We start from the raw sequence: 25,626 nt of genomic DNA on the forward strand, positions 1-25,626 counted from the left end.
TTAAAGCCAAAACTTTAGGTCACATGATTTTAATTACCTGATTTGTAAACTCTAACAGAGAAAAGAAAGTGAGCTTCATTGTCCATTGCTACATAGTTTTAACATCCTGTATCAAGAATGTGATATAACCACACAGAGAAAATTACTTCAAATAACTAAATCATAGAGCAATGACTACATAGCTCCAGCAGAATTCATCTTGAGGATAAAACAAACCACAAAGAAGTATTAAATTTCATTAACTAGGTAGTTGGCATTCTTATTTTGGAACCATTATTTACACAGTTGTAAAATCATGCAAAGAAGAAATTCCATCAGTAGGAACCTAGTCTTTCAGTAAAAGATAAGTATAAAATCAAAGAAGTAAAAATCCTGTAATCACAAACTCAAAACAGAAATGTTAGTGTAAAATAATGATATGCATTTCTCTGTCCACAAAGCTCAGTATGATCTAGATTTGCTAGTGAAAAAGCAACATAGTGACAATCCAAGAGCAACGGGCACCCTGACTGATGAGACTCTGGTCTCTAAAGTTTTACTGTTTCCCATGAAGGAACTAGGGCTTCTTGGGGAAATGGCTGATCCTAGGTCAGGGATAGGAAATACACAAATGAAAAAAAAAAAAAAAAAGTGGGGGGGGGGGAAGGAAAAAAAAAAAAAAGGAAATACACAAATGAGACCAAAACCTCTTACACCAGAAAGCAAGAAAGCTCTGCGAAGTGGGTGTTCAAATCTCTTGCTATTTCTTTATTCCTGATTTTTAGGATTTATCATATATAACTGGGATAAAATTCCTTGGTCAGATATACACACTGTGAATATTTTCCCCAGCGTGTCTATGTGCTTATACAGTTTTAATGGTATACTTCGATTAGCTGAAATTTAAAATTTTGATTAAGTCTCTTGTGTCCATTCTGAAACAGTCCTGCCTACCTCAATATATCCTCTTACATTTTCCATAGGGGCTTTATGGATCAAAGACCTACAGGTAAAAGCTAGAACCCATAAAGCTTCTAGAAGAAAACAGGAAAAAATGGATAGACAAGCCACAGACTGGAGAAAAATATTCATAGTACATACATATGAAAATAGTATCCAGTATACACATAATGAACCTCTAAAAGTCAACAACAAAATCACACAGTATTTTAAAAATGGGCAAAAGAAGATTAAGGTGGGCATGTGACATGATGAGCACACTGGCTGTTATATGTAACTGATAAATTGCTGAATACTACATCTGAAACTAATGATGTACGATATGTTGGCTAATTGCATTTAAATTAAGAAAAGAAGATATACAGATTATCCAAAAAGCACAAGAAAAGGTACTCAGTGTCATCAGCCATGAAGGAAATATAAATTGAAACGACACAGAGGTACCACTTCAAACCTATGAGATTTGTTAAAAGAAATACTGACAATCCCAAATATAGGTAAAGATACCAAATTCCTGGGACTCTCCCAATGCTGGTGAGAGTAGAAAATGATACTTTGGAGACCCATTTGGTGGTTTCTTAAAAAGTTAAACATACGTCTTCCCCATATTCTAGATATTTGATCTTGAGGTATTTACCCAAGAGAAACCAAAACATATGTCCAAAAATGACTTTTCCATGAATACTCCTAACAGTTGCAAATTGGAAACCACCCAACTATTCCTTCAGCAGGAAAATGAATGAACAAATCTATCCTATATTCACACAGTAGCGTACGTCTCAGCAATAAGAAAGGAGGAGTTGCTGACACATACAGCAAGGAGGAGGAACGCAAAACACATTACTTGTGCTGGAAGAGTAAAGTATCTGAGATATGATTCCTTTTATGTGAAGTTCTAAGACAGAAACAAGTCATCAGAAATCAGAAAATGCTTGCCTGGAAGGGGTGGTGAGGGGTAGTGGCAGGAAAGGATAGCAAAGGGGCCAAGAGGGAGTTTTCAGGCAATGGAAATGTTCGAGTCATGCTTTGGAAGGTGATGATAGGGATGCATATAACTGAAATCCGTCACACTGAAGACTAAAACCCTGTGTCCTCTATGGTATGAAATAATATCTCAACAAAAACGCTTATAGAATGGGCAAATGAATCAATAATGACTGTCACGGATTTAGGCACATAAAATACACATTTCCAAAAAAACTGTGAGTCCAAAATATTACTGGGGGGGGACCCCATTGGTCATCTTTGGAGGTGGCTATGGCAACAATTCATTTTTCTAAAAGTGTTTAAATGAAAGGAAAGAATTAAGCATTTATCCCACCTTCCCTGTTTGAACTGTATTTCAGAGTATCCACATAGTTGATGAGGGAAAGTTCCTTTCTAATAGGTGAGTTCCAGCTTATAAATGCAGAATTAATGTAGAGTTCAAAAATCACCATTTCGTAGGCCTTAATGAAATAATGGATCCAGGCCATGATCATTAGTGGCTGCTAAAACCGTCAGGGGCAAGGCTGATGAGGAACTTCTGTAATGGACGAGTCGGGCTGACAACACATGAACCCGCTGCTGAAACTTAACATCACAAAGTGTGAAACACCAGATGCTGTGTATCTCCTGATGTGATGTGACAGGAAGTTTGCAGCATGACTGGAAGTACTCTTACTGGGAAGGAAAGACGGGAGGGTGGGAAGGAGGAAGGAAGGAAGCCAAGTCCAGTAAACTCTCCAGGTCTAATTACAGTAGACCTAGTAGACTAATTACAGTGGTTCTTCTCCCTTATCCCCAGGGGATATAGTCCAAGATCTTCCGTGGGTGCCTGAAATTGCAGATTGTACTGAACCCTAGATAGACTGTGTTTTTGTTCTACACAAACATACCTAAGATGAGGTTTACTTTAAAAATTAGGCACAGTAAGAGATTAACAAGAATAACTACTAATAAAATTTAACAATTATAATACCCTGTAATAAAAGCTATGTAAGCACGGTCTCTCTCTTTCTCAAAATATCTGATTGTCCCACACTCATCCTTCCTTCCTGTGATGATGTGAGATGATAAGATGTCTATGTGATGAGACAACGTGAGATGAGTGGTACAGGGCACGGTGACGTAGCGTTAGGCTGCTACTGACCTCCTGAGGGCAGTGAGGAGGATCACCTGCTTCCGGACCACAGCTGACCATGAGTAGAGGAATCCCTAGGAAGTGACACTGCAGATAAGGGGGGACTACAGCCCAGCACAGAGAACACAGGTAGAAGGGATGCATCAAAGACGTCAAGAGGAATCAATCTGCTCAGAATCCAGATTGTGCAAAACTTCACTGGACAATGACTCGGGGTCTTCAACAACGAATGGCAGGAGAATAGTAACGGCGGGGGATGTTACAGATCAAAAGGCATTTAAGAAACGTATGAGCCAAACACGATGTGTGGATGATGTTCGGATCCTTATTTGAAGAAGCAACTGTACGTGCGTGTGCATGTGCGTGTGTGTGTGTGCGTGTGTGCTTGTGCACAAGTATGGACAGAGAGATTGCACAGAATTTTGAGAAATGCTTTTGAGAAACATGGTCTGGGTGTTGAATTTTACCAAGTGTAAGTGTGTGTTGTGCCTATGCCGGAGAGAGCCTTTATGCGTTAGCACCGCGTCCTAGAGTTCTTACAGCTGGGACGGCAGGTCGTCTGGGGATGTGCTTTCGGAACGCTGAGGGGCCGTAGCTGGAGAACACGTAGCAAAATGCTGATATTTGTTGAAACTGAACGATTAGTACGTTTGGATTCATTAGACTGTTCCGTTTTGGTGTATGTTTCAAATTCTCTATAAGAAAATGTTGAATTAAAATACAAGAAATTAACATAAAATATAATGACTGAATTCCTCACTCTCCAAAAAGCAAGAGGGGAAAAAATGGCAAGAGACGAACTAATCCAAGCCCTTGTCCACTCGGTGGGGGGGGGGGGGGGGGGGTTCCCAGGCCACACGAAATCAGCGCTAAAGAATTTTAGGATCTCTGTGGAGGCCATTTTATTCCACGACTGACGTCACACGCCGGCCGTCTGTGGAAGGTCTCTTGAGCAAGACTTGTTTGGTGTGGGGGTCTGTGTGTGTGTGTGTGTGTGTGTGCGTGCACACGTTTGCATGTTTTTTCACATTCACATATATGAGCTTATTTTGTCTTCTTTAAGAGGATGGCAATACATTTCAATAAAGAGAGCAAAATGGCCCTGCTATCTAACGCCACGAAGAGTTTAAATTAACTTCCTCTTGCTCTTTCCATGTCCTACAAAGCACCATTCTGCACCGTGGTGAGAACATCCCTTAGCAGTGAGGGCTAGAAGAGGAAGGTGTCACTGTGGGTTTTCAGTCTTTACAGGTGTGTGGCTCATCAGCTGCTGTTCTGATGGGGACTTTTGTGGGGGGGGCTCACCCTCTCCTTTCGGGAAGCGTCATAGAAACAAACAGGAGAACACAGTGGGGCTGGACGGGCAGCCAGGAAACTCACGGACTTGTGTGCAACTGAAGCAGGGAGCAGAGCTATGAAAATTCTAAACATATTTTAAAAAACGAAAATCTTTTCCCAAAAATAAGCAGCAAAAGAGATGAAGAGTTCTCGGTTAAAAAAAATCTTTTCATGTGTCTGCTGGCCATCTGTATGTCTTCTCTGGAAAACGTCTATTCAGGTCCTCTGCTCATTTTTAATCAGATTATTTGCTTTTTTGGTATTGAGTTGTCTGAGTTCTTTATATACTGTGAATAGTAGCCTCTTACTGGGTACGACATTTGAAAATATCTTCTCCCATTCAGTAGGCTCTTGCCGTTTGCAACAAGGGTGACTAGACGGTAGGACGCTGAGTGAAATACGCCAGTCAGAGAAAGACAAATACCGTATGATTTCATGCAAATACAGAATTTATAAAACAAAAACAAACAAAAATTAAAAAAGAGACAAACAAAAAACAAGACTCTCAGATATAGAGAACAGACTGGTGGTTGCCAGAGGGGAGGTGAGCGGGGGGACGGGAGGAATAGGCACAGGGGATTAAGAGTATATGTTAATTATATCTCAATAAAACAATAATGACAATAATGCTTTTATCTTCCACAGGCCACTGGCTCGAATGATAAAAGGAGTCCCCATGCCCTAGCTCGTTTAAGTCACTCCAAGCCCTGGGAACCACCATCCAGCAGACCCCGAGTGGAAGAGTGAACACCCACCCAGCCCTTGCCCTAGAACCCTCCACCTCCTCGCGCTCTTGGCTGGGACTCCGTCCTAGTCCTATATTCCCTTTGACATCTCACCGCCAGGTCACAGAGAACTGCTACTCCTTGACCCCAGTGTTTTTGAAATAGAACTCCTCGAGTCCCCACCTACAGACCCTCCTCCGTGCCAGTGTTCACTAAGCGAGCCGACCCAGTTGCTGGGAAAGATGGGAAGCATCCTTCACGCCCACTTCTCATTCATCCTCATGTTCGGTCACCGAGCAGGGGCTGCTAAGTCACACCTCCTGAATGGTGCCGTCTCCACCCCCTCCTCTCCATGCCTCCTAAAGGACCAACGTCGGGTACCCACATGTGCTCCTCTCTCTGCTGCCACAAGCTCACTCTCTTGGTTTTGCTCTTATTCTGGCCCACTTCTTCTCCGTCTCCTCTCCAGTTGCTCCGTTCACACCTTAAATGTTGCTTTTTTCTGGACTCCTGTCTTGTCCTTTCTTCTCTTTTCTCTACACAACCTCTTCCCTCTCAAGACTTCAGACATGATCTCTGGACCAAAGATGCCCAAGCGTACTTCAGGCCTGGGCCTCTCTCCTTAGCTCAATCCCCACACAGCTAACTGCCTGCTGGATACACTCGGGTGTTTCAGAGACAACCTTCTCCCAAACCTCCTCCGATGGTTCCCTTATTTCAGAGCAGCACCAGCATTTCTCAGTTGCTCGAGCTATTAATATGGGAGTTGGCCTTGACCTCCCCACTTCCCACCATTGCTTTCACATGCTCCGTCTTCCTCATACACTGTCTCTTCTACTTCCTGAATTTGTCCATGTCTCCTCCACTGTCCCAACCATAGTCCACGTTCCCTCACTGACGTTTCCTTCCTCTGAGTCTCCTCAGCTTTATAATCCACTTTCCATGTGGCAGTCGTAATCATCCTTGATTTTAAAAAAAGGAAAAGCCGGATAACCTCACTTCCCTTAAATCTCTTCAAAGGAACTGGGTGATGAGTACATGGGACTACACACATATACACACACACACACACACACACGCACATACACACACATCCGTGTGTGTATGTATGTGTGTATAATATATATCTTTTATTTTTCATATTTCGTATGTTTCATATATTTCATATTTCATATTTTTCATATTTTTCAATGTGCACAGTGGTCCTTAAGGAAAAGCCAAATTCTTGTTTACAAGTCCTCCATAACCTCAGCCCCAACCACATCCAACATGTTTCCCTCTTCCTTTCTCTGCTCCAGACATCTGGAACTCCTGCAGGTTCCAGAATATTTCCCTCTTAGAATTCCAATCCTTTGCACATACCGTTCTCTCTGCCTGAAATATTTTTCTCTGTTGAGACACCTTATTGAGATATGACTGACATACAAAAAGCTGTCCTTATTTAATGCATACACCTCGATGAGTTTGAAGATATCCATACACCTGTGGAACCATCACCACAATCTATGTATTACATATCCATCACTTCCAAAAATCTCCTTCCATGCTCTTTATTTATATTATTTCTACTATTATTTTTATTATTTCATGGCAAGAACACTTAAATCATATGATCATCTTAACAGATACAGAAAAAACACTTGACAAAATTCAACATCTGTTTATGATAACAAACCTAAACAAATTAGGCATAGAAGACGTGTACCTCAACATAATAAAGCCCATATATGATAAGCCCAGAGCTAATATCATACACAATAGTGAAAGGCTGAAATACTTTCTTTTAAGATCAGAAATAAGGCAAGTGTTTTCACTTTCATCACTTCTATTCAACTACTCAAAGTCCTTGCCAGAGCCATCAGTCAGGAAAAAGAAATACAAGGCATCAAAACTGAAATGGAAGTAGTAAGATTTTCCCTATTTGAAGATGACATGATTTTATATAGAAAAAATATAAAGACTCCATCAAAAAACTGTTAAATCTAATCAATGAATTCAGTAAAGTTCCAGGATACAAAATTAACATATAAAAATCAGTAGCAGTGCTATACACTAAGAGTGAGTTATCTGAAAAAAGAAATAAAGAAAATGATCCCATTTACAACAGCATCAAAAACAATAAAATACTTAGGAATAAACTTAACCAAGGTAGTGAAAGATTTCTACTCTGAAAACTGTAAGACATTGATGGAGGAAACTAATGAAGACACAGAGAAATGAAAATATATCCTATGTTCATGGATTGAAAGAATTTGTACTGTTAAAATATTCATACTACCAAAAGCCAGCTATAGATTCAATGTAATATCTATCAAGATTCCCATGGTATTTTTTGCAGAAGTACAAAAAACAATTCTAAAATTTACATGAAACTACAAAAGGGCCCAAATAGCCAAAGCCATCCTGAGAAGAAAATGCAAAGAGAGAGCAACACGTTTCCTGATTTCAAGCTATACTGTAAAACCAGAGCAATCAAAATGTGTGAAAATGTGTGACAGAGGCATAAAAACAGAGAGATCTACAGAACAGACTGGGAGCCCAGAAATAAACCCCAACATATATGATCAACTAATACTGGACAAGGGAGGCAAGAGTACTCAAAAGAAAGAAGACAGTCTCTTAAACAAATGGTGCTGGGAAAATTAGATACTCACACGTAACAGAAAGAAACTAGACCCCTGCCTCACACCACTCACAAAAATTAATGCAAAATGGGTTAAAGACTTAAATGTAAGACCTGGAACCACGAAACTTCTAGAAGAAAACAGAAAAGAAGTTCCCTGGCATGGGTCTTGGCGATGATTTCCTGGCATTGAAAGCACCAGCAACACAACAGGAAATAAACGAGTGGGACCGTATCTAACTGAAAAGCTTCTGCACGGCAAAATAAATCAACAAAGTGGAAAGACAACTTAGGGAATGGGAACAATATTTGCAAACTACATATCTGATGAGGGGTTAACACCCAAATTTATGAAGAAATGATACAACTCAAAAGGAAAAAAGTCAGTAAGTAGGCAAAAGACCTAAACAGACATGTCTCCAAAGAAGACACAGGAAAGGCCAACAGGGACACGAAGTGATGATCCATATCACTAGTCATTAGGGAAATGAAACCACGCGAGCGATCACCTCATGCCCGTTAAAATGCTCATCACCAAGAAGACAGGAAAAAGGATTCCTTCTGCACCGTTGGTAGGAATGTAAATTAGTGCACCCAGTAAGGAAAAGGACGGAGGAGCCTCAAAAACATTTAGAATCGGACTACCATGTGATCCAGCGGCTCCACTTTGGGGAAAATATCCAAATGAAATGAAAATGCCGACCTCAGGAGCTATCGGCCCGTCCATGTTCCTAGAAGCATTACTTACAACAGCCAGGACATGGAAATCACCCAAGTATTCATCAACAGGTAACCGAACAAAGAAACTGATCACATATACACAATGGAATATTGTTCAGCCATGAAAAATGAGGCAATCCTGCCATTTGCCGCAACACGAGAGCATTAAATACCTTGAGAGCAGTGTGTGACACAAGTCAGAGAAAGAGAAATGCTGCGTGATCTCAGTTGTGCGCAAAATCTAAAAACAAACTCACTCCAAGGATGAAAGATCAGATCCGTGGTCAGCCGAGGCAGGGACGGGGGAGGAGGAGAAAGGAGGTCGAAGGGTACGGAAGTCCAGTGAACAAGACACATATGCACTAGGGAGGTCACATGCAGCACGAGGACCACAGTTAACGCGGTTCTGGGATTTGTATGAAAGTCGCTAAGGGAGTACATCTCCGGAGCTCTCATCACAAGGGATTTTTTTTTTCACTTTCTCTTTATTGTCCCTATCGGAGATGCTAACTAAACTTGCCGCAGGAATCGTGTCACGATACGTATAATTCTAACCATCACGCTGCACGACTTAAGTTTACACAGTGACGTGTGTCAGTTATATCTCAATAAAATAAACTAATTAATAAAAAAGCACAACACAAGATCTACCCTGTTGGCAGAGGCTGAAGTACACAACACAGGCATTATGCTGTCCAGGGGATCGCTAGGACTTACTCATGTCATCGAACTGAAACTTCCTGGAACAGCCTTACTCCCACACTCCACACCCACACCTTCTCTGCCTATTTAAATTCACTTTATTTTTAAAGTCTTAAACATCATTCCTTTAGGGAGGCTCTTCCCAGCTCCCCAGGCTAAGTCATATTCCCTTGTCAGATTCTCCCACAGCGTCCTCCCAACCTGTCTTTTCATACTGATCACACTGGTAGTTACGGAATGGTTTTTGTGCCTGACCATACATTTCATGAAGTAGAAGCTATGTCAGTCACTGTGGTACCCCAGTGACATCCTTCTAGAGCACAGAAGGCACTCAACACGCCCCCTTTCTATTCAAAAGCATGCCATGTTTTTGGAACTGCTGGCCACCTCTAACATATGCCTCTTGATCAAAGACCAGTGCATGAAACCCCAAGGCCAACCCTGTCCCCAAATGACCAGGAGCTTCCCCCTGAATTTGACCACAGACATACTCGAATCCTGCACAAGGAAGATATTCACACGGCCAGACACCAATGCCTGTAGGGGAGAGAGAACCAAAGACTCATATAATCTAAAGAGTAGGGTAACTGAACAGAGCTGGTGGTCCGGTTTCTCTCCCAACACCTTTATCCAAATCACAACATCCACCAGATGGGACAGACAAGCCCGAGAGTTCGAAATGGAAGACGAAAGTCTCAAGAGGCTTTGGATATCAGAGCTCTGGACAGCAAGGGTCTCAGAGAGGGCAGGGGGAATTCTGATGGTAAAGGGGGTGCTGGAAGACGAGTCCCACATGGATGGAGAAGTGGCTGGGGTGGGGGTCACGGTACCAGTCACAGCTGGTCTTGACCTAAGACATCTACCTTCTCCTGCCCTCAGACATTAGCACTCATGGTCCTCAGACTTTCGGACTCAGTCTGGGGCCTTATGTATATCAGCTCCCCCGGTTTTCAGGCCTTCAGAGTTGGGCTGAATTATACCCCCAGCTTCACAGGGACAAGACACAAGGTGGGAAGAAAAACTGTGAGCAAGAGACCAGTGTGAGTGGGCTATTGCATGTTCATGTGGGGGACTGGGGCTTTGGTGACCCCAGACAGCCTATAACCGCTCAGTGACCCCTTTGAAGGAGGCTACCCTTCAGATCTGCTGCTGTCATTACCCTATTTGGCTCAGGAACTATGAGGGCCCTTGGGTAACCTGAGTAAGCTGGGTCATCCCACAGGCTTTCAGTGTCTTGAACTCGAGTGTCCTGGGCTGGGCAAGATGGCAGGGATGCCACCCTGGGGCCCACTTGGGTCATGAGAATGGCATCCGAACACCTTAGGAAAATGGGGTGGCCCAGGGACACCAGGCACTGTGCAACCAGCCGCTCTGGCAGCCGGATCAAACTCTGCCGTTTACGCACATTATTGTCACTCTGAGCAAATTCATAGACACACATCCTTTGCCCATCGCGCAGCACGACCTGAGTCTGAAACTTCGCAGCCACTGCCGTGGAGCTGCGCCAAGGGAAGGTCCCGGGGCTTCAGTGGGCAGGAAGGTTACCACCTGGTGCCTCCCCACACCCTCTAGTTTGCAGACCTGCGTCTCGCATCATCGGTCTCACAAATATTTACCAAAACATATACACATGATCCTTGAGGTACCTGATCACGCAAAGAGGTTTTCTGAGAGTCTGAGGGTCTCATAACGTCCTTCTCTTGTCCTTCTTTAGGCACGGCTGCCCGACAGGATTCGGTAGACCTGGGTGTCACCCTTTTCTACAAGGTTCCAGAAAAGATAGTGCCTCTTCTTCCCGGAGAAGTCGCTGGATTGGAGAGGTCCGAAGGCATGTGATTTTACACCACTTCAAAGTAATCTATCTGGTCTGCTCTCCTTGGAGAATTTTTTTCTTTCTTCCCATTTGGACATGTTACAATGATACGCCTTGTTAATAGTTTCTGATTAATGTCACTCAGAACAAGATGAAACCTTTCATTTCTGATCTCATTTATTTTCTCAGTCCTGACGAGCTCCGCTCCCCACGCCCGGACGGATCGCTCTGGTCACAGGCAAGCTGCCTTTTACCCGAGCAACGGCCCAGGAGTCAACCCCACTTGTGTTTTTCCCTGAACCACAGTAGGACTTTGCATTTTTATTCTTGTGACACATCTTTACTCACTGAGGATGGAAATAAAAAGTAACAAAAAATGTTAAAGAAGAGTTAGAAAGACTGCAGATGGACCCATTTCTTGGTGAAAAAAAATCATAAAGATAGTGTTCTCATATTAAAATCTTCCTACATACCTAAAATATTAGATTTTGGGTCATTTCTTATTTTAAAAAAGGTTTTATTTATTTGAGAGAGAGAGAGAGAGTGTGAGCGCGCACGGGTGGGGGGAAAGACAGAGGGAGAGGGAGAAGCAGGCCCCCCAGTGAGCAGAGAGCTCGACTTGGGGCTCAATCTCAGGATCCTGGGATCATGACCTGAGCTGAAAGCAGAGGCTTTACTAACTGAGCCCCACAAGCGCCCCAACTGTGCATAATCTCTTATAGGCTAGTTTGCATAATTGCATATGTGGACGCTATATGAAAATTATATACGTGTGCGTGTGTGTGTGTATGTGTGTGTGTATTAAACAAAGTTCTGGGTTATTTTTCAAGCAATGGGATGGCTTCCCTAACCATGTATTTATTATTCATCTAATGCTTGCTCTGAGTGGCATGAAACAGCACAAAATGAAAGAGAACCAATACAGTTTGTAAAACGTGGATTACTTCACGTACCGGGAGCCCTGTCGTCAGGAACCCTGCGGTCCCCTGGTCCGTGCACCTGCCCGTGAAGGTCAGGAGGAAGGTGGGTGCTGATACCGAGGCGACCCGGGCTGTGTGGGCCGGGCAGAGGGAGAAGGGCCCCCGTGGGCCTGCGGTAGCTGTGAGCGACACCCCGGGAAGGCCTTGAAAGCCACGGAGCCTCACCTGACTTGCTTTCTGAGGAAAGCTGTGTCCTTGCCAGGAGGCAGGCTGAGGTCGGGCTGCAGACCGGTGGCTCTCAAGCCTGGGAGTGCGACAGAATCACCCGGGAGGCTTGTTAAAATACAAGTCACGGAACCGCAGCCCAGAGCGTCCGATTCAGTAGGTGGGAAACGGGGCCCGAGAGTCTGCACTGAGACCAGTTCCCAGAAGAGGCTGCTGCAGCTGGTCAGGGACGGGCCGCTGACCCGCCGGAAGCTCCCGCAGGGCGAACCGCCCGCTCCGGCCTGCTCGAAAGGCGCCTGCGCGGCAGAAGGCGCTGGGCGCTGGGCCGGCCGGTGGCACACGGCTGTGCCCTGCCGGGCTCCGCTTCGGGCCGGAAGCCGATGGGGCCCCCGCCCCCCTTCATGGAGGGGCCGCCACACAGGACCGTCACCCCCAGCGCCACCGGGCCTGGCGGGGCTCCGCGCACAGACCTTTGCAGGATCCAAGACGCGGCAAAGCAAATGTCCTTGCAAGTGTGGGGAGACCAACATCTCAGCGAGCCTCGACACATTCTGCCATCCTAGCCTCCGTCTTCCCTGGAACACAGCGGGCAACGGCAGTCGAATCTGGGAGCCCCTCCTGACCCCACAGCCCGGGACCCGACCTGTGCCCCTGGCTCCACGGGGCAGAGCTCCGCTGTCATCCGGGCCCCCCGCCCCTGTGGTGACATCTTACGCCTCACGGGCTTCCTTCTAACAGCAGACAGAGACCTCCGAGTCTCTCTGCTCTCAACAAGCAAAACTTCACTCTGTCCACACAGGGCTTCCGTGAGCTGCTCCCCTCACAGGCGGCTGCCCGGAGCAGGCTGCCACAGGCGCCCGCAGACGTTCACTCAGCCATGAACGTACCAGACACCCAAGGAGCCGCGCGCCGAGTGTGGTTCTACACGCCTGCGACACAGAGGGGAGCCCAGCGAAGACCTGGGCCCCGAAAGCTTGCGATCAGGGAGGCAGGTTCGAGAAGAACAACACTCACGAGAAATACGTCAGTTCTGTGGCGAGCGGCGGTCGGTGAGAAGTCAGAGAAAAGAGAAGGCAGCAGAACAGCGCAAGGACACAGGGGAAGGGGAGAGCGAGGTGGGGGCTAAGCTACAGGCCAAGTTCAATGCGCCGGGTCCAGACCTCTTCCTTCTGTTAAATTCCAAACGGATGAATGACACGTACGTTCACTGTAACAACATACGCACGGGCTTTGTAGTTACGGGGCTTCACAAAGAAACCCCATGCAAATCCCATCCAGGACAGAACCCGGCCTGACCCTGAGGGGGCGGAAGGGCCGGCGGTCTTCGGAAGGGAGCGATGTGAGGAGGCGGGGGACGGCCTCACTGTCCCCTCCCGCTCAAGCGGCCCAGACGGCCATTGCATCACAGGCACGACGCCCTTCATTCCACAAAGGGGGGTCAAGGTTGATGAGGGGCTGACGGAAGGTACGGAGCGGTGAGGGAGGGATCCACGAGCGAGACAGGACGCAAAAGCAGCAGCCTTGATTAGGGTAGATCGGCACTGGGTGTCTGCTTGATAGGACGGAAGCAAGAACGTGGCGGAGGGGGAGGCAAAAGAAATTCAGTGAATTTTAAACCTTACAGTTGTGTCCTGAGTGGCTTCCAACAAGCCTGCTTCCCAGGGGTTCGGGTATGCAAAGGTTCAGGACAAAGGGCAGTGGACACAGAGGCCCCAGCCGGGGGTCTCCCCAGCACCCACTCTTTGTGGTGTGGACAAGACGTACAGTGAAGTGCTTACTGGGTCTTCAAGGAACTCCCTGCCCTCGCGCCAACTCCTGGCTACGGTTAATCTATCTCAACTCTGTAACAACGAGGTTGGAATGCATCAATGTGGCCATCTTGCGTTTTCTTCTACACTGCCACTCGCGTCTTCAAACAAAATCTTAAGCAGAACACAGTACGACGGACCCCCGGACAACACGGGGGCTTAGGGCGCCGACCACCTGCGTGCAGTCAGAAATCCACATGCAACTCTTGACTTTCCAGAAACTCAACTACTCCGAGCCCACAGCTGCGTACCAGAAGCCTCATAGATACCGTAAAGAGCCGATGAACACGTATTTTCTATGAACACGTATTGTATTCTTACGATAGAGTAAGCTAGAGAAAAACACGTGATTAAGGAGATCCCAAGGCAGAGAAAATACATTTACGGCACTGTACGTTCTGCATGTGAGTGAACCCGTGCAGTTCAAGCCCGGGGGGAGGGTCAGCCATCGAACAGCGGGGCCGACCTGGGCTGAGGGCCCAGCAAGAGCACCGCCCTGCGGCTTCGTCATTCCCCTTCCCCGTCCTCCTTCTTGGAAGCATTTCTAAAGGAAGGGTCCCACAGAATATGGTCCTTCTCACTTCCGGCCTCTTAACGATTCTCTGATGTACACAAATCATGAAAACGCATACCGTGGAAATACTCACTAAGGAGATAACCTACTTTGAAGAACACATTAAGGAAAGAAGAAAAACTGGGTGGAAATGGGAACCGAATTCTCTGGCTCACGTCCAGCGTGGGTCACCAAAGCATGAAACATGGTTCAACCTTTGCAGAAGGGAAAGCCCAGGGTCCCCCTGCCTAAAGAGGGTGACAAGCCACTGGCACATTTTCAGGAGTGGGGACGGGTGACTGCTTCTACCGTTCGCCAGCTAAGGAAACTTAAAATACACGTTAAGGATGACCAGGCAGCTCGGCTCACGGACAAGAACAAAGCAGGAGGCAAGGATGCTGTGCACAAACCTTGATTCCGAGTTCGATATTTTCTCCCCCGTACACGTCCATCCCGGGGTCCAGCAGACCGATTTCCCCGAAGAACTTCCTGTTGACCACGAAGGAGCAGCCTATCATGGCGGGCGTCCTGCGGGGGAGAGAAGAGGTTAGAGTCGGCTGACGGACCTGCGCCTCCGCCGCGGGAGGAAGGAAATCCCGCCTTTGCAGCCCCCGTGGGCCTTGCGAAGTCAGAGAGAGACAGACACTCCATGTTCTCAGTCACGCGCGGCGTCTAGAAGAGCCGGACTCATAGAAACAGAGGAGGATGCTGGTTACCGGGGGTTAGGGGCTGGGGGGCCGCGGGGATGCTGGTCGCGGGGTCTGAATGTGCAGTGTGAAGGTCAGTGCGTTCTGGAGGTCACGTGCACAGCAAGGTCATCATCGCCAGGAGACCGCACCCCGATCTTCAAGCTGGGGGACCAGCTCCTAAGTGCTTTCACTCCGCGGGGAAAGACCATTACGTGAGGGAAGGTGTTAGCAGTATGCTGCGGCGGCTGCGGCGATCGCACGGCCGTAGGAAACGTATCAAGTCAACAGGTTACACCCACTGTTAGGTGCCAATTATAGCTCAATTTAAAAAAAAAAAGGAGGAGCTAAAGCCACTACAGCGACAGGCCAGCAGCCCCTCAGCAGGCCCCACCCCGACAGGTGCGGGGTTTCACTCCGGCACATCGAGGCACATTCCCCAAGTTCTCATCTCGTGCCCGCACACGCTCCCCGAAGCTCTGTTTGGGCTTTGGGCCGGTTAGGGTGCCCGGGGCATCTAACGGCAGCCCGGCTTCTGGGAGCTTACATAGGATGGTCCCCTGTGACCCGTGGGGTCTGCAAACACTGGGCCAGTTCTTGTGGCACATCAGGCAACAGCCGTGTGACGCAATGAGCATCCCGGGACGGCTGCAGAGAAGCACAGACGTAAGGACCACGACAGGAGGCGAGTCATCCGGGAGACCACCAGCGCCCAGGGACACACCGCCTCAGCCTGCCGTAGAGGGTGCCCCGCGGGAAAGATGACAAGTCCTGGCAGCGGGCGCCCAGGTGGCTCAGTGAGTCATCTGCCTGGGGCTCAGGTCGTGACCTCAGGATCGAGCCCCGCGTCGGGCTCCCTGCTCAGCTGCTCAGTGGGGAGTCTGCTTCTCCCTCTGCCTGCCGCCCCCCCGCCACCCCCCTGCTCGCTCTCTGACAAATCAACAAACAGAATCTTAAATAATAATAACAATAAGAAGAAGAATGGGCAGGGTGGCCGGAAACAATGATGGATACTTCAGTCTTGGACACATGAAGCCGTGATGATCTCTTCCAGGCACACGTGGGCCACGCGCACAAGTTGGCTCAGTGAAAATCGGGGGCAAAACCCACCCGAAGCAAAGCCTCAGGGACAAACCCGCGGAGCCGTCGGGAGGCGATACCGGACCAGCGCTCAGTGCAGCTTTGCCGGAAGCCCGGCCGCGCGCATTTCTGAGGAGGGACAGCAGCCGAGTCAGACCCAGGCCGCGGAGATCGGGCGCCCTGAGTCGCGGGGGGAGGGGGGTGCAGCACCCCCAGATTCCGGTCCCCTCCGCGCTCCTGAGAAGGCTTCCTGCAGGAGCCCGTGCCCCAGCTCGACGGCCAGAAACACTGGTGAGATGCTCGCTGGGGAGAAGAGATGGAAGCCAGGGTCACCCGCCTGGGGCCTGTGGGAAGCGGTTCACGGGGTGAAACTCCCTCGAGCTGCACCGTGACCCTCCATGTCAGAGCCTCGTTTGATCCTGATCTGGAGTCCTTGGTCCCCATGCGGGAGGGAGCGGAGGGACACACTGGAAACACCCGCGCCCGGTGCCGACGGAACAGTGAACGCTGGTGTTGCCACGGAGACCCACCCTTGCGTGAGGTTAATGGAATGTTCTGGATACCGAGTATCGCTGTGCAGAGAAGTGCACTGTGCACAGAGCAGGGGCTCAACAAAGATGGCTCCCCGGCCCTGTCGCTGGGAAGTCCACCTGTAATGTTTTCTCCAGAAATCCCGTACCAGTCACAGCCCCGGACACGGGGGGCAGCCCTCCACAGGTGTCGCGCAGGCCGCACCAGGGAGGGGAGGCGCTCTGCCTGAAGACCCTCTCCTCCCAGCCCTGTGGCCCTCAGAGATAGGCGGCTGACCCTAGCATGGAAAAGCACGGTGTGAGCCCACCACCTCCCACCCCCGCCCTAGCCTCGACCCACTGAACCAGGAATGAGCACCAGACCCAAACTGGGTCAATCGAATCGTGTTTTTCCTGAAAGTCGGAGTTGGGAGGATTTTGGAAGCGAGGACCACATGGCCTCCTTCATCTGTAGGGCTCAGGGTGCCATTTTGGGGAGGCTACCTAGGCCCCGTGTGCAAGGGCATGATTGTGCCAAGGAAGGAAGCAGATGCACGGTGGTGGTGAGAGGCCGTGGTGAGGGGCAGCCTGGTGACTCTGGCCTCCCATCAGCTGACAGGCCCAGCTCTGCCTTCTGCCCCCCGAGGTCACACAGCAGCCCCCCGAGTCTTGGTGTTCTATCTCCTTGACTGAAACCGGTGGAGTAAGTTTCTGCTCTTCGCAACCAAGCGGTGATGAGAACACACACTCCCTCCTCCTACTCGAGATCGGGGGAGGGAGGGTGTGTTCTCACGCAGCCCGCAGAGCGAACTGCAGGGAAGCGTCATTCTGGGGGAGCTCGGCACCAAGGTCCACCCACGTGATGGAGAAATGCCAGCCACGGGACGTGACAGGGACCTGTGGAGGAGGGGGGAGCAGGGACAGCACAAGGAGCACCTCCGTTTTCTTGAGGGCAAGTGCTGAGCACACCTGGAAAGGTGCGCTGGACAGTCCCCCCGAAGCCGACGCTCAGCCCCCAGAAATTCCCCACAGTGACATTCACGTGTAGTTAAGGTCCTGCCCCTAGACACTGTGCTTTCCAGCCCCTCTCGGCAAGCGAGGCTGCTGCGGTCGGACGGCACGGGCAGACCGCACACACTCTCGCAGGGCGGCGGGGATGAAAGGGTGTTTCTCGGGGACTGGCTCGGGGTCCGTCTGCACCAGCATCACCGGGATGGCTTTTAGAAAACGGAGACTCCTGACTGCGGCCCAGAACCACGAAACCAGGTTTCTGGGGACGGGACTCAGGAACTTGGGTCTGTGCCCGCAGACCCGTCCTGCGGAGGCATCTGCCCTTGACTGGTCAGGTGCCCGAGGGCACAGAAGGTCCCCCCCCCCACCGCCCCAGGAGCTGGGGCCCAGCTTGCTGGCCCAGAGCAGGCTGCCTACTGGGACAAACGAGGGAAAGTAACACAGCCGGGGGACGGCCCCCGCGGGGAAGGGCTCCGCGATGTCTCAGGGACATACTGGCTGAACTGGCCGGGAACCCAGGACAGCAGGGGGGTGTCCTGCAGCCCAGGCTGACCAGGAGGGGCGGGGAAGAGAGGAGGAGGAGGAGGAGAGATGGAGAAAGGAGGGGAGGGAGGGGGAGGAAGTGGTAGAGGCTGAAGAGGATGGGAGAGGAGGGAGCGGGCCGTCAAAGCACGAAGCTCTCCCTGTCCAGGAGGGCAGACGGGCTGCTTGCTCCTTCCAGACCCCTCTCGGACCGCCCTTTGGGAAACATCCGGGCCTGTCAAGCAGCGTGGTATTCTAGCAGAACCGGCTTTATCTGGGTGATGTTTTCGCCTGCAGTGGCGAGGAGACGAATTCACAGTAGGAGCTGCCCTGGGTCCCCTCTGTGCTGATCACAGCAGGAGCCTCCCCGGGTCCCCCCTGTGCTGGTCACAGCAGGAGCCTCCCCGGGTCCCCCCTGTGCTGGTCACAGCAGGAGCTGCCCTGGGTCCCCCCTGTGCTGGTCTGTTCAGCACATTCAGCTTGGTTTCCTCCCGGGAGCCCTCGGACTCCTCGCCATGGAATGGAACGGTCCCCAAGGGCCCCTCGCTGGAACAGGCCACAGCATGGAGGACGTGGGACAAACTCGTGACCCCTCCTGTCGGTGGCCTGCGAGAAGGTCCCCTAAAGGCCGCAGGGAAACCCAGCCACAGTGTCAGGAAGGAGGAACGCACCGTTCCGTGTCTCAGCTCTCTCGTGAGGTGGCCCCTGACAGGGACAGTGGCAAAGAGAGGCCAGCACCGGCCTGGAGACCGGTCCTGGGAGGGGCCTCCCTGCTGAACCAAGACTCCAAGGGCCACAAGAGCAGGGCTCCGCGGCCCCAGGGTCCCGGCAGGCAGCCACACAGAACCGGGGTACGCGGAGACTGAATTAAAGCACGGGTCCCCCTCCGCCGCCCCGGCTACGCCAGCCAGCATTTCTGCTGGTCAGGGGGACGACTGCTTTGCTTTCTGGAACTATCTGACCGGACTGGTGAGGAGCCTCTCTGCTCGGGGAGGAGCGGGTCTCCAGCACCATCTCCCGGCTCGCCCTGGCGGCCACGTGGGGGGACAGGGTTGGCCAGACCCGGCCTCAGCCAAGCTCTGCCCCGGCTTCCCGGCCGGTCTCCCCACCCCCTGCCCCGCCGCTGGCGCCCGGGGCTGCCGAGACCCTGGAATGGGAGCCTACGGCCTCGTTCCTCAAACGGCACGGCGGTTAGCACCGTTACTGCAAACATTTCAATTCAAAATCATTCAAAAACGATAATCATATTAAGGGATCTGCCAAAGTCTAATAGCTCTATTACAGAGGAGAAGAACAGAAATTAAAAATAATCACTTTTATTGTTTCTGTTTCGCAGAATATATGCGACACGCACCGCAGTCCCAGCTGGGAGGGAGACGCGGGAGAATTTCCACCACGGGGAGAACCTTCCCCGTGTCCAGGCTCCCTCTCCTCGGAGTGCCGAAGGGCCCGTGTGGGGTCTAGGTACCCCCCAAACTCTTCACAGGCTTCCCAGCTTCTCCTCAGTTAGGGACAGGCTCTCCCTCAGCTTCGCTGTCCCCCTCGGCACCTTCCTGGCCGTGTCGCCCCCGGATTCCACGGCTGCTCCGGGCCCGTCGTCGTTCAGAAAGCCCGTCCCAATTTATGCCTGTCCCCCTGCTTCGGAAACGTCGTCCCCGAGACCGCCTCCATCTATGCAAATCCTACCCAACCTTCAAAACACCTTTCTTTCTGGAAAAAAATAAAATTTTTATGGTACGAAAAACTACAATACCCACCCTAAAGAAAATATACCTTGACAGAGATAAGAAAACAAATCCCATTGCTTCGTGACTGAGAGCGCTGCGTCCCTATCACCATACCCCATCTTTGCAGCTCAGTTCCTTAAGCCCGGGGGGCCCACAGTCTTGTTACTCACCGGGACCCCCGACCCACTGGCCCCGCGCACCCTCTCCTCCCCAGTGTAAAGCCAGAACGGCTGTTGCAGTGATGCCCCGGCTCCTTCCCCCTTTGTTGTCCTTAGTTTGCAAAACCCTCACGCAGACCCTGCCTACCCCACAGCTGGAACTCGCCGCTGGCGGCAGTTAGAGACGCACGTAACCACCACGTGGGCTGGTCTTGCTTTAAACGCAGGGCTGTGAGCCTCCAGCCGGTCTCGGTGCTGCCCTTCCTTCCTTACAGGGCCCGAGTCACTCCTCCCTCACTGACCTAGAAGCCCCTGCCACACCTCCTCCTCCCTCGTCCAGCCTCTCACGCCTCCTCTCCCGCGCTCTCCATGGATGACCTTGCTTCCTGCTCCCCTACAAAGGCGGCAAACAGAATCGAATGTCCCCAGTTCCCTCATCTACTTGGCTTCGTGCTGTCACCCACTGTCCTCTCGTTACTCAAGACCTCATGCCAGCAACGCCCCCTCCCCTAAACACGCCTGCATCGAATGTCTTCTCCAGGTCTCCGTATGCTTGATGCTTTGGCGTCTCGGGCCTTGCCCGCTGGGGAGAGGCTGCCTGTCCCAGGGCTGGCCAGTTCTTGGAGACAGCAGAAGACCCGCCAGGGAGCACTGCCTCTCCGACGCAAACTGACCACCCCAGAGACCACACTTAGCCCCTACCTGGGTCCTGTGCTCCAGGAGGCGACATGTCTCCGTCCTGATCATCCCACAGCTGGGAGCCAGACAACTGGGGACAGCCCTTATTCCCCCCCAGCCCCCTGAGCTTGCCAAAACGATCCCAGCTAGCCCAGCCCAAGCCTACCCTGCCTTGCCCATTCCTTCTCGGAAAAAACCCACAGCGGAGCCTCCTGCCTGCGCCTCCCCTCACTCTTCCTGCCTCCTGACTGACCCGGGGGCTCCTCAGATGGCCCTGCCCAGGGCACATGCCTCCTCTTGGGAACCCTAACAAACCGTCTTCTCAATGGCACCGACCTCTTGAAAGGTCTTGAAAGGTCACGCCTGAAAAAGAAAACTCCCGGGTGCCTTTTAGAGTAACACTGCACATGACTGGCCTGCCTCCGGGGCCGGCCGTGCGTAGCAGCTTCCAGAGCCTACGATCTCCTTCCCCACCCACTTCCCCCACAGTCACCCCCTCCTCATTTAACTGTTCCCCCTTATAGCAAAACCCCTTTAAAGCACTGTCTCCTCCCGGGGCCTCTGATTCCTCTCTCCGGGTCTCTCCCAAACGCCCTCAACCAGGCTTTCTCTCACCCTCACTGCTCCCCTGCAAGCAAGCGCGTTTGTCAAGGTCAGAGATGACGCGTCCTAAGTGCCCAAGGCTCAGTGCTCATCACGGGCGCCCTCCCAGGGGCGGCTGACCCAGCGCCCCATTCTCTTGCTTTGGAAGCAGGACCTCTACAGGCGTGCAGGGCACCGCACCTGCCCGGCTGTCTGCCCGGATGCCCCAGCCGTACTCCTTGACTCTTCCTCTTCTCTCCGGTGTTTGAGGCAGGAGGACTCCGGGCAGAGCCCCTGGATCCCTTCTCCAGCTATACTCACTCCCTGGCGGTCTTCTTCGCTCTCGTGGCTTTTGGCAACATTTCTATTCTAACAGCTTCCAAATTTACATTCCGGTCTTCATCCTTCCTCCGGATTCCAGACTGGTATATCCGAATGCCTGTTCGACATCTCCGTCGTGTCTCAGAGATCTCGCCAACATGGCCGAAATGGGATGTTTAACCTCTTCCCACTCAAGCCCACCCCACGCACTGTCTTTGCTATCTCAGGTAATGTCAACTCCATTCTTCCAAAATACCGGGGTAAAAACCCTGGTGTTGCCTTGGTGCCGATGTGTCAGAAATTCCTTAGGCTCTACCTTCAAGACCTAGCTGGGATCTGAGGGCCTCTCACCACCTTCACCGCCACTGTCGAGGGCAGGCCTTCGCCACGGTGTTACAGGTAACTCCACGGCCTCCCAACTGCTTCTGCTTCCAGCCGTGGTCTCCTTCCGTAAACCCTCGCCACCGCCTCCACGACCCTCTACTAAACTATAAATCAGATCAGGGTAGGCCTCTGCTGCAAACCCGCCAATGATTCCCCAATTCCTTTGGAGCAAAGGTTAGGGTCTCGCTCTAGCTCACCAGGCTCCATCTAGACCATCTGTGTTCCTGGGGCTTCTCTGACCTCCTCGCCTCGCCCTCCCTGCTCCAGCCACATTCCCCGCGCACCCACCCGCACACGCATGTTCACAGCAACACCGTGCATGAGAGCCAAAAGGTGGAAACAACCCGAAGGTCCCCCAGTGGACGGACGGATAAACCAAACGTAGAATATCCACACGACGGAATATCACTCAGCCGTAAGAAGGAATAATGCTAAGACATCCTGTACCGTGGGTGAACTGCAAACACACGACGCAGAGTGACAAAAGCCAGACCTAGGGAGTCACAGGCTGTATGACTCTATCTACGTAAAATATCCAGAACGGGAACATCCACAGAGACAGCAGCAGCTTAGTGGTCGTCCGGGGTAGTAGGGAGGGGGTACTGCGTTTCCATTCGGGGTGAGGAAGATGGTCTGGAAGGAGCAAGTGGGGGTAGTTGCAGAACACCGTGAATGTGCTTAATGCCACTAAGTTGTACGCCTAGGATGGTTAAAATGGTAAATTTTATAGGTATTTTACCTTAACTGATGGTAACACTCCTTAAGCTTGCCTTGTTATGTAACATTATAAACAGGAACCCCAGATTTCCAATTGCCATTAGAATAGAAGGTGGGGGACTCGGGGGGTGCCTGGGTGGCTCAGGCAGTTAAATGTCTGCCTTTAGCTCAGCTCATGATCCTGGGGGTCCTGGGACTGGGTCCCAAGTCGGGCTCCCCACTCAGCAGGGAGGCTGTTTCTCCCTCTCCTGCTGCCCCTCACCTCCACTCGTGCTCTCTCTCCCATTCTCTCTTGCTCACTCTCTCTCTCAAATAAATAAATAACATCTAAAAAAAAAAGGTGGGAGACCGGAGGGACGGCTCTACCTCCAATCTTACTCTCTATTCACGGAGACAGATCTTCTAGAACTCTGGAGAGAAGGTCCTAATATGTTCAAAGTTTTAGCCCATACGCCCTACTTCCAATCTGGTATAAATGGTCGCATCATGGTGAGCACCACGGTCCTCTCCCTAGAACGGGCGGAAACACGTGACCCCAGGAATCAGGGGAAGCGCACTGATCTAAACGTCCTGCGGAGCGTCATCCAGCCACGGGGTGACTCCGATTCCTCATCTATAAGCTGGTCACGAAATGCCCTGACGACCTAGTAGGGTTGTGGCAAGAATCTGAGGAGATCATGGAAACGGGTGTGCTCTGCGCTCGCTTCACGTGAGTGACGGTGGAGGAACCTAGAAGAACAGTAGAGGGATGGAGGACCGAGGAGGAGGGACTCGGGCAAAGGGGTCAGAAGCTGGTGAGGAAGTGTCCTGGCAAATGGTGCCACAAACATCTCAGGTCCCGAGTGAGACAAGCAGAGGAGGCGGCCTGCAGTCCAGAAGGCACGGCGGGTAGGGCCCGGCACAGGGGTGTGACGTTTGAGTAAGTGTTGGGACAGGTGTGTGGGAACACCCCAGGGAAGAGAGTGGGGCAGTCAGAGCGGCCCCAAGAGAAACGTCTGTCCGGTCTATAATGTCCGGCCCGTCCTGAGGTCGTCTCTCACCTCCACAACTGAGTGCGACGTCTAGGCCTCCGCATGGAGAGTCCAAGAGAACACGTGTCCAATCCCATCCCATGGCTCCTCGCACCTGGGACCCTCACGTGAGGGCAGACTTCCCGCTCCGTGCCTCACCGTCACTGGAAGAAGAAGTCTTCTTCTTCTTCCAGGGCTCACGTGTGCTCACTCACTTGCTCACTCACCGGGTCATCCAGTCAATGAGCATTAGGAGGCCATGGAGGCCACGGTTGTTAGGCTAAGTCCCAAGGACTTGAGGAGATAAAAGCACATGTGATTCTGTCCTTCGGAACAAACACACACTAATTTTTCTTGTTCTTTCCTAGTAAAGAGGTTTTCCGGTTGAAGTCATGGAGCCCTTTGTTATTACTGGTGAACAAGGCCATTGGGATGGGAAGAGATGCTAGAAAATGGAGCCTCTGTTGGCCTGTGGCCGGAGGACTAGTGCCATCTTCAGAAAGAAGCCTCCGCCGGGACGGGTCTTTCCTCTGCCCCAGCTCTCCTGATTGTCAGTGCCTGGGTGTGCGCGTGTCACTGCGTGGCAGGCTGTCTTGGTCACCACGGAGGGTAGTGGGCCTGAGGTGTCTGTCCCTTGCTTTGCCCTCCCTGCCTTATACCTCCTGCCGCTTTCATAGGTCCCTGCTGTCTCCTGTCCCCATCTCTGGTGGCCGTGTCTCCAAATCTATGTGAGGCTCATGGCTCATAAGTGAGGGACCCAGGGCTCACCCTGTTTTTCTCTTCTCATGATTCTAGCTGGCCTGCCTCTTTGGGACTCACCGTGTCCCTCTGTCCTCAAACTCAGATACCTGCCACTTCCACGGGTCCCAGCTCTACTTCAGCTAATGTCCAGGACTGTTTGCTGAGCACCTTTTTAATTTTTTTTTAAAGATTTATTTATTCATTTGAGAGAGTCAGAGAGGGAGGTGGAGGCAGGGACAGAGGGAGAGGGAGAGAATCTCAAGCAGACTCCCCTCTGAGCCTGGAACCCAGCATAGTGCTCGATCCCACGACCCCAAGATCATGACCTGAGCTAGAGTCAAGAGCCAGCACCTAACTGAGCCCCTGAGGCACCTCTGCTGATACCTTCTAAGAGCCCATTTGTAGGAAAAGCATGTAAAACCCTACACCATGACTGGAGTTATCCTTGAAAGAACTTTTGCAAGTTCCGTTCCCAGGGTGTAACCTGCCCTGGGTACCCACGTCTCCAGCAACAGGTAGCGTCTTTCCTCCAAATGTACTGATTTCACTGCATTTGTTATAGTAACATATGCAATGGGCCCTTTTACGCCTTTTCCTACTACACAGAAAGGGTGTCTCACGGGGATGTCCCCCGTCTTCAGCCATCCTCTGGCACAGACACTGATGTGCTAAAGGGCCCCAAAGACAGAGCACGGAGGGGAGAGGAGACTGGGTGGGTGGCGCACCACCCAGGCCAGAAAGATCCCGTACTGAGAAGACGGATGTATCCAGGGCCGCCTTGAGACCGTTCACAGCGATCCCGAACCCTCAGAGCAGCTCTCCTGGGTCGATACTAGCAGGCCCGTTTTCCAGCGGAGGATCTGAGGTCAGAGGTGGGTGAGCTGGCCCAGGGCAGACACGTGGATGTGAGCTCAGGGAGAGATGCAACCTGCTGGCGTCGGACCCCCACACCCTCCCAGGTATCCCGCTGCCTCCCTAACAAGATCATCAAAACCAGGCAGCAGCTAAGAGC

At 51.1% G+C, this 25,626-nt stretch overlaps 1 protein-coding gene across 1 annotated transcript in view; it reads right to left on the minus strand.

Annotated features, from left to right (window-relative positions):
* The window catches only part of GALNT17 (polypeptide N-acetylgalactosaminyltransferase 17), a gene marked incomplete at its 5' end in the record, with an annotated part of 428,234 nt that overhangs the window by 93,994 nt on the left and 308,614 nt on the right, over positions 1-25,626 (minus strand). Inside the window, one exon of the mRNA XM_080830474.1 lies at positions 14,899-15,016. Coding sequence (XP_080686600.1) covers positions 14,899-15,016 — 118 coding nt within the window. The remainder of the gene's footprint in view (positions 1-14,898; positions 15,017-25,626) is intronic.

The sequence above is a fragment of the Martes martes genome (assembly GCF_963455335.1).
Source record: "Martes martes genome assembly, chromosome: 18".
Taxonomy (NCBI): domain Eukaryota; kingdom Metazoa; phylum Chordata; class Mammalia; order Carnivora; family Mustelidae; genus Martes; species Martes martes.